Source organism: Microtus oregoni, unplaced genomic scaffold (assembly GCF_018167655.1).
Source record: "Microtus oregoni isolate MIOR12 unplaced genomic scaffold, Mior012 000032F_ref0000030, whole genome shotgun sequence".
In the NCBI taxonomy this organism is placed as follows: Eukaryota; Metazoa; Chordata; class Mammalia; order Rodentia; family Cricetidae; genus Microtus; species Microtus oregoni.
This window is the reverse complement of record NW_024543091.1, coordinates 374,717-383,302: the sequence shown is the minus strand read 5'-3', so window position 1 is coordinate 383,302 and position 8,586 is coordinate 374,717. Positions and strand designations below refer to the sequence as shown.

General features: G+C 42.7%; 1 protein-coding gene across 1 annotated transcript in view; it reads right to left on the bottom strand.

Moving 5' to 3' along the window:
• Nucleotides 1-291: 291 nt before the first annotated feature.
• The window catches only part of Tbx18 (T-box transcription factor 18), a 28,091-nt gene continuing 19,796 nt past the window's right edge, over nt 292-8,586 (bottom strand). Inside the window, exons 7-8 of the mRNA XM_041679674.1 lie at nt 4,958-5,052; nt 292-3,108 (exon numbers count right to left, since the gene is read on the bottom strand). Coding sequence (XP_041535608.1) covers nt 2,384-3,108; nt 4,958-5,052 — 820 coding nt within the window. The 3' untranslated portion in view covers nt 292-2,383. The remainder of the gene's footprint in view (nt 3,109-4,957; nt 5,053-8,586) is intronic.

Here is an 8,586-nt window from a genome sequence, read left to right as displayed (position 1 = left end):
TCACTGACTAGCGGCTCAAGCAGATCATTCCTGCATCCGTGCCTTTCTCTCTGGACCTGAAAAATGCATCCAAACAGTCATGCGTTCAACATCTGTCAGGGCCTTCACCTTCAATGACATGGTCACCACCCCAAGAAATTATATTGAACACCTGAAAAATGAACGTCAGACCCAGTCCTCCCTGCTGTGTAGTTGAGAGCTACAGAGTTTGTGTCTAGAACACACATGGATGTCTTTATGCTCAGAAAAAATATTTACAAGCAATTCAAATGATTACCCTCCAGAACCATGAAAGGTTTAATAATGCACTTTAATATAATTTCTTAAGTACTTCTTAATAAAATACAGATAGATAGTTATAATTTTCAATGTACGCATGTCATTAATACAACAATAAAAGGTTAGTCCTTGGAGAGAAGTGGTGATTATTATTTACTGCAAAACCTAAAACAGCATTTGAACAATATTGCAAATTTTACCAAAACGACTAAAAAAAAAAGTCTACCCACATCGTGGTGTCATCTCAAATTACCAACAGCAAAAAAGGGAAATGTTCTACTTAGTGTTTTCTCAAGATGGAAAACTATCTCCTTGAGCACAAAGATTGAACTCACTCTCAAAGTCTTTTTCCCAAATCTCTGTCAAGTTAATAAAACCATACATAAAACCTGTCACATATTTCATGTCCCTTTATGCTAATGTTAGATTTTCAAATTGTTATTAATCTGATGACGTTCTTATAGAATCCATGGGAAAATCTGTCAGTATCTATAAACAGAGACAAATCCAATGCGTTCTGTCTAAACATAACATTCCCCTAAATATCCAACAATGATCCTGTTCAGTAAAGAGGTAAACTGGGGTAGTTTCCTTCCCCATGCAAATTAGGGACCGATTAGAGGAAGCCTATGGCTAATCAGAAGGGAAGCTGTGGGTCCTCAGCAGAGGAGCTGGGCCTCATCCCACATGCCTCACTTTTTCTGCTCATATCCCTAACTACTATCAAAGTTCCTTTTTTTTTTAAAAAATTCAAGTCATGCTCATTTCAGGCACTTTAAGAAGTCAATCGTGTTTTCATTTCTTCACTTCCAAAGCTAAAATGCTGTTGAGGTTAAAAGTTTTAGAGCTCACTTATCATAATGAGTGTCTTCCTCCTTGGTCCTCCTAGGAGGCCTTTCTAGTAATGGCCTTTGGCCTTTGACTACAACACAAGACAGATTGCTGGAGATAACCCTCTGAAATTCCTTGTAGCATTAGCACCATAAAGCCAGGACCTATCTGTTTTGGAAAAGAGTCAGACAGGGAGATAAGGCTAGGGAGAGGGAACTGTTCAATTTGTTGGAGTTATGAGACATAAATAAGTAGCATAAATGCCTCTTCCTTACTCACAGACCAGGGGTCAAGGCAGCTCAAAGATGGACAAATGACCCTAAATCTAAAAACCAAGCGACACCAAGTCCTCGGGGGGTGGATGGCAGTATTCTTCTAATTAAAAATCAATAAATAAGCATTACTCGTTGGGACAAAAGAATCTGAGCTGGACTGACTTTCTCTTTTTGCAATTTCTCATACCACACAATCCAACCCCTTCCCTGCTTGACAAATAAAGTTTCAGATTGTTTACAGGACATTTTTAATGGCCTTCTTGATAAACTAAATGAAATGGGGGAACCATTTTAAAATAGTAGAGATGCAGTTTTTGCTGGTAACATTTTCTGTCCAATGAAAAGTGAAAAGCCACAAGTGTCTGCCCCACCTTCCTTCAGGAAATAAACACCAGCCGAGCCATGGCTCTTTAGACCCAAGGTGGACGGTAAACAAGAATAAGCAGGGATGAGAAGCTAAGCCTTTATTGTTACAGATACCACAGAAACGCACTACGAATTAACTGGCTTTTGCACTGGAGGGTCTCACATCGTGTCCAGAAATAGAGATCATAATGCTACCAACACCTGGATACGAACTGCTCAGAGCACTCTTCTGACACTGAAGCTGCAAATCTTTGGTTAGGAATGTGTGGAACTGCTGGGATGAACCCCATCACTTTGCACAGGAGCAATAGAGAAGTCTTTGGTTAGTATCATTACCACCTTTCAAGTGTACCGTTTCGCTTTTAGAGTCTGCTCACGCTGGATAAACACAGTGCATGTAGTCAATATTCTTTGACATTGGATAAACACGGCAGCGAGAAGCCTTCAGAATACTACATGCTATGAATATACAGCATACATATATGCATAGTTAATTACAGTCTTGCCAGGAGAAAGTACAAATCCTCAGAGAGCCTTCATTTTCTACTATCTGCACATTTTTTTCCATATTGCCTTTTTCAAGAATAAGGAAGATCCATTCGATTCAAATGCAGTTTTACTTAAAGGCTTCGTCACACCATATGTGCAGACACTTGAGAAGACGACAGAGTTAAGCTTCCTAGGGTCCTGGAGTCAAAGAAACTCTGCTGGCCCCCACTGCTAAGCAGGTGCACGCCTTCCACAGGGGGTAACATCTGCCGATCAGTCATGGTCCCACTTGGTGAGGACCCCAAGAAACTTCCTTGGGAAGAAACAATTTTCTCCGGACTGGCAGCCAGTTTAGGGGATGTGGAGAAGTTGTATCCGTACAAGGCACAGGGACTGTGTAACCGGAAAGTGTTGTAGGACCCCTGGTGGGTCTGGTTAGCCGCAAAGGCATTGCTGGATGGTGACGGCATGATGTACTGGAGTTGAGGGGACATCCCCGAGATCTGCATGGACAGGCTGGTCTGTGGGCAGCTGAAGGTGTCCCCATCGCTGCCACCCATGGACATGTTCATGGATGGGCTACTGCTCACACCCACATAGGAAGGAGTCCTGGGTGGGGCGAAAGTCTCGCTGCTCTGGTTGGTAAGCCTGGTGTAGGTCTCTGCCAAGGACGTGCTGTATCGGTTGAGGGTGAGGCCTGAACGGGCACAGGCAGAATAGTCAGCGGGAGCCAGACTACACAGCTGGCTGGCGTTCGGCCCCAGATGGAAGGCAGGAGAGGAACAAGAGGAGCCAGACAGCAGGTGAGGGTGTGTGGCAGGAACACCATTCCCAGTACCTTGCAGTAGAGTGGAGGAACTTGTGTTTCCTATAATAGAAGTTGCAATGTAAAGAATGACTCCAACTTTTTCTTTAAATTTTGGTAAGTGAATGGAATATATAAGGTTTGTTTCAAGGGTGGGAATTACAAAGGTTAAAAGGGGTTTAGCTTTCAATGAATTCACTTCATTGAACTCATATTGAGTAACAATCATTTTCTCAATTTTTTTTTTCTGAGACAGGGTTTCTCTGTGTAACAGTCCTAGCTGTCCTGGAACTAGCTCTTGTAGATCAGGCTGGCCTTGAATTCACAGAGGTCCACCTGCCTCTGCTTCCTGAGTGCTGGGGCATGCACCACCACCGCCTGGCCTATTTTCTCACTATTTTTAAGCCGAGATCTGGTAAGATGGCTCCAAGGGTAGTAATAATAATTGCAACAAAGCCCAACAACCTAAGTTCAGTTCCTGGGATCCACAAGGTGGAAGGAGAAAATGAACTCCCAAAATTTGTCCTCTGATCTCCACACATGTGCTATCGCAGATGCAAGCGCATGCGTGCACACACATAAATATAATAATAATAATAAATTAGTTAATTGATTAAATGTGATGAAATTTTGGAAGACTATTTTAGGACTAATATCTTTCTAGGTAATGATGAACACAAAATGTTTGGCAACAACAGAAAACAGTAAGACACGATCACATAGAATTTTCATGTTCTATCTCAATTTGCTTTCTTGACATTTTCTTATTTGCCAAAACAAATATTACAAATGCCAAACTTACCAGAAATTTTATAAAATCAAATTTCATCTCATTTTGCCTCTTGCCTCGACAGTATAACAAACTGCTCTTTTCGACCTGTGTTATTTCCTTCCTCCCCACAGTCTTTTCAGGCTCAATACACTTCCTCACAGAGGAAAGCACAGCCTGGTCAGGGTGCCACGCCTCATGGACCTCTGTAGCTTCCCACTGAGGCTTGTGTGCATCGACACCTGTACCACTCAGGTCTCGCTGGGCCATCATTCTGACCCTCGAAATCTCAACTCCAGCTAGAAACCAGGTTGGCAAATCACATGCAACACAAACCAAAGGTCTAAGAAATAAACAGGACTGTGACACTCAGAGAGGGTGGTTTAATCTCACAACCAATCACCAGCAACTCCCTTCTACTGCTCTCCAACTCCCTTCTCTGCATTTGCTGGCAGACTGATACTTACAAACTTGACATAACTTAAGAATGGAAAATTCCAAAGGGCTGGTTAAGCTGTAAAACCTTCATTATTCTAACAACGGTATTTCATCTGCTTCTTTAAATAATCTAAAAGCCCAAAACAACCAATGATAATAATCTAAACCGGAGTATATGAAATTCTCGCTGGGAACTGGCAGGATCCTGGTAAAATCTGCCTACATGGGTGACCTGAGACTCAGTAATCTCCTGAGCAGACCAGAGTGAAGATGTCACCCTCTCTAAGGAGATAGAAGTTCCGGGCTTGTAAGAAATGAGCTCAAAATGGTCTGATCCAGTGTGCCAAATCTCACCACAGACCCAATAAGAAAACCCTGCTGAAAGACAATAGATGAATAAGAGGAATCGGCATGGGCACCTCTTGTAGAGCACGCCTGACTTTGGAGCCCAGCATCACACGTCTCCATGAGAGATGTCAGGAAGATGCAAGCATTATGAAATAAACAGCTAAACCATGCATTATTTAACCTCAAAGGACAGCCATCTTTCCTGGCCTGTCTCCTGTCATGGAGAAAAGAGATCGGTCCTGGAGTAGGAGGATGTTGGTGATAGAGTCAACGTTGTGGGTATAAATATCAAAGTGTGCACCTCTTACGCCTCACCTTTTCTCAGGTCTGCTTGCAGGACCCGGGAAACTGAATTACCTTGCTTTGGAATCCCAGGGATGTCTTCAAAGGTGAGAGTCCGTAGTGATGGTCTCCAGAAAGCGTAAGACTCCACCAGGGCTTCCAATCCCATTCTACATGGAAAGGTCAGGACAAATGGAGTCTAGTTAGGAAAGGTTGGGGTTTCCACTAGTAGTTTATTCAAATCTGTATTTGAATAAACACCAAATGGTATTGGCAATGCCATACGCATTATACACTCAGTGGCAGGTTAGGAGACTGCCACAGGCAGAAGGAGATGCTTCACACAGGTGCTGTAGAGCACATTCCACTCCTTCAGCCAATAGCCTTTAAGATACCAGCCCACTTGGGTGTGGTCTGATACTCTAAAGGCAGTAGTAAAGCGTGTACCCTCTCTCTTGCTTCCAGCTCCCGCTTTCAGCTGCTAGGCTCTGTGCCAATTATTAGCACAGAGGACTGTTATCTAGGACTGTGATCTGTACGTTTTTCCCTTAAATAAACAACCCTTTTATTATTCATAATTCTGAACTGGTGTCAGATTATTTTGTGACTTCCATCATCACACAGGGATGTAGGGAAGAAAATGGAAACCTACCAAGATGCCTGCCAAACTTCTCAGGACCCTAAAGCTAGCACATGGACTTGAGGATCTGAGTCCATCCTGGCTACTCTGAGACCAAGGCTCTGTAGGGGCTTTTCTTCCTGTCAAAGGAGTCTGCCCTCTGACAATGAAGGAGATAGTTACAAAAACATCTTTATGTCAAGTTCTCTTTTCTAAGAGACATTTCTGCATTTCTGCTATCATTTGGTACCTCAGGAGCTAGCTCGGAGGAAGAACCAATCAAAGAAAACCAACTTCTGCTCTGGGGCAACAATCTCCACTACCAACCAGGAGGCCAGGAGGGGGCAGCACTGACCTCCCACTCAGCTTTGCACAGCGTGCAAAAGGGTGGAAAGGGCTCTCCAAAGCTCCCTATTTCTATACAGAGTTAGTAGCAACACTGTAAGTTATTAATCAGCCTCACATACACACTTAGTGATGTGTAAAGTGACAAACTTGGTGGCAGACTATTTGTATCTCATCTGTATATTTTAAAACAAAAGCAACTCCTCTAAATGCAAACATAACTTCCTACCATAGTGACTCAGTCTTCCTTCCCTCTTATATGTGGAGGCTAAAGAATACAGCCTGGCATCTGGGGTTGAGCCTTTCCCTTCAATTAGCCATTCTCAAGACAGCCTGGGACTTCACTAGTCATCTTCAAACACTTCAACCCTGAGCAGTTTGTTAGAAAGATAACACAGTCAGGGCCAGGGTTATATGTCGGTACTTTATCACAAATCTAGAGTCTTAGTCAGGGTTCCTATTGCTGTAACAAAACACCATGACCAAAAGCAAGGTGGGAAGGGAAGGGCTTATTTGGCTTACACTTCAACATTGCTCTTCGTCACTCAAGGAAGTCACGACAAGAACTAAAACAAGGCAGCAATAAGACAGGAGCTGATGCAGAGGCCATGGAGGAGTGCTGCTTACTGCTTGCTTCCCCTGGCTTGCTCAGCCTGCTTTCTTATAGAACCCAAGACCAGCCCAGGGATGACACCACACATCGTGGGCTGGGCCCTCCCCCACTGATCACTAGTGGAGAAAATGCCTTAGATCTGGGTCTCATGGAGGCATTTCCTCAGCTGAGGCTCCTTCCTCTCTGATGCCTACAAACTAGCCAGTGTACCTAGGACACACAAAGACCTGGGTTCATCCTCAGCACTACAGAAACAGAAAAACCTTCTTCTGGGTAAGGTTCTACCTGGAAATTTCTCGTGACTGTTAACATTTCTTACTATTTTCAACTCAGCTGCTGCCACCCTGCACCCACAAACCATGAACAAAGAACTAAGGCAGAGAAAACCTCCTGCCAGCGTGTGACCTCTCCAACACAATGGAAGCTCCTCCAAGAGCAGCAACGATTTACGCAAGGAAAACATATCCCATTGCCATCCTTCAAGGTTTTACACCTCCTGTTGCCGTGACTCGCATGGGGACCTTCCTAATTTCTTCAGTCTCAGAGAAGCCATCACCAGCCCATACAGAGGCTACCACAGTCTGCCACAGGGAAAACACCCCCAGCTGTTTCTCCCGGGCTCTGTGGGTGGGAAGAGAGGAGTCTGACCTCTGATATAATCACTGTGTCACAGACAGAACTGTGTGGGGTACATATATGTGTGTGTGTGTGTGCTAGCCTGGGATCAGAAGAACCAGTGACTCCAAGTCACCCTAACTCATTTGTCCTCCCTGGATTTCAGTTTCCAGAGAAGATTGAGCTATAAAGCTCCAAAGCACTATTATATCCACCTATAACTCATTTCATTCTAAATGGCTTTTATTTTACTCTACTTTTTGTAAATCAGATACCATACCTGTGGCCAAACTACAAGTCAAATACCTGAGGTCATACTACACAATAACATTTTCTTTATGGTAAACTAATTTTTTTTCTATAAAGTTTGTGGCCCTTGTCTGTCTCAATACTGTGCTATCTGTAGGTTTTATTTAATTCTGGTCTAATGAGTGTTGAGTATTGCTTTGACGGTCTCTCTGTATTTAGCTTAAACCAATACTAAGTCTTGACTGTTTTCAAGAGAAAAGCACTTTTTGTTAAAGATTATTAGTTCACACCTTTATTTTAAAAACAAACTATCTACTTTTTATTCTCAGGCAGGTTAATTTTAATAAAGGTAGTTTTGGATAGTGAAAATACCAATATAATTATGAAACACTTTTACTAAAACCAGCAGTTTGTAGACTCAATAGATGTGTTTTGCTGCTTTATTTATTTTAGCAATGTTAACTGACTTATGTTTCAAATCCACAAATCAAATTCATAGGGAGAAGTTACTGAGCAGAGCAAATATTTACGCCTAAAGTGACAACTTGGAGGGGACACCCCTACTACAAGCATTCTGATTGGGAGCTATTGATACGTTGCCCGAGGCTGCTACTTCACACTGCCCATTCCACCGAGGATTTCAGAGATTTTGCAGGAAACAGTTATAAAATATTTATTAGTTGAATCTGGACTTTTGTTAAAAAGCCTTCATTTTCTCCAGTAATGGAGACTTTTCCCATCTAGTTAAAGAGAAGATGAAAGGTCTCTCCTGCAGGAGAGTAGCCAAGGCGATAATTTATACAAGGTGCCTTTGAACAGCCTCCACATTTACCAGGGCCCTCATTTATGCTATCAAATGGCTGAGTTTATTTAGTAAAATGGTTATGCTTTTCCTGAAGTATTTAAGAGAAGAAATTTTTGTACCTTCCTGAGTAAAAACTTTTATAGGGTCAAACCTGAGGCCCAACTGCCGAATGGAGCTATTCTCAGCAAATAAATTCCCCCTCGGAGCAAAGGCCTGCAAGGAGGGCTGCAAGGGCTGAGGCTACTGATTCCCGTAAAACAGGCCGCAGTGCCACAGGCAGCCAGAGAAGAACACTTTTTAATTAAACAGAATGGTGTTTATAAAGCCGAAGCAATCCTACGCCTGTGTTTATTTTGTGTCCTAATCAACGTGTTTATTTCATATACGAGGGAAATAAAAATCAAAGTTTGTTTTAAAAAACAGTAAACCTGCACAGCAGAACCAGAGAAAATAAAGGA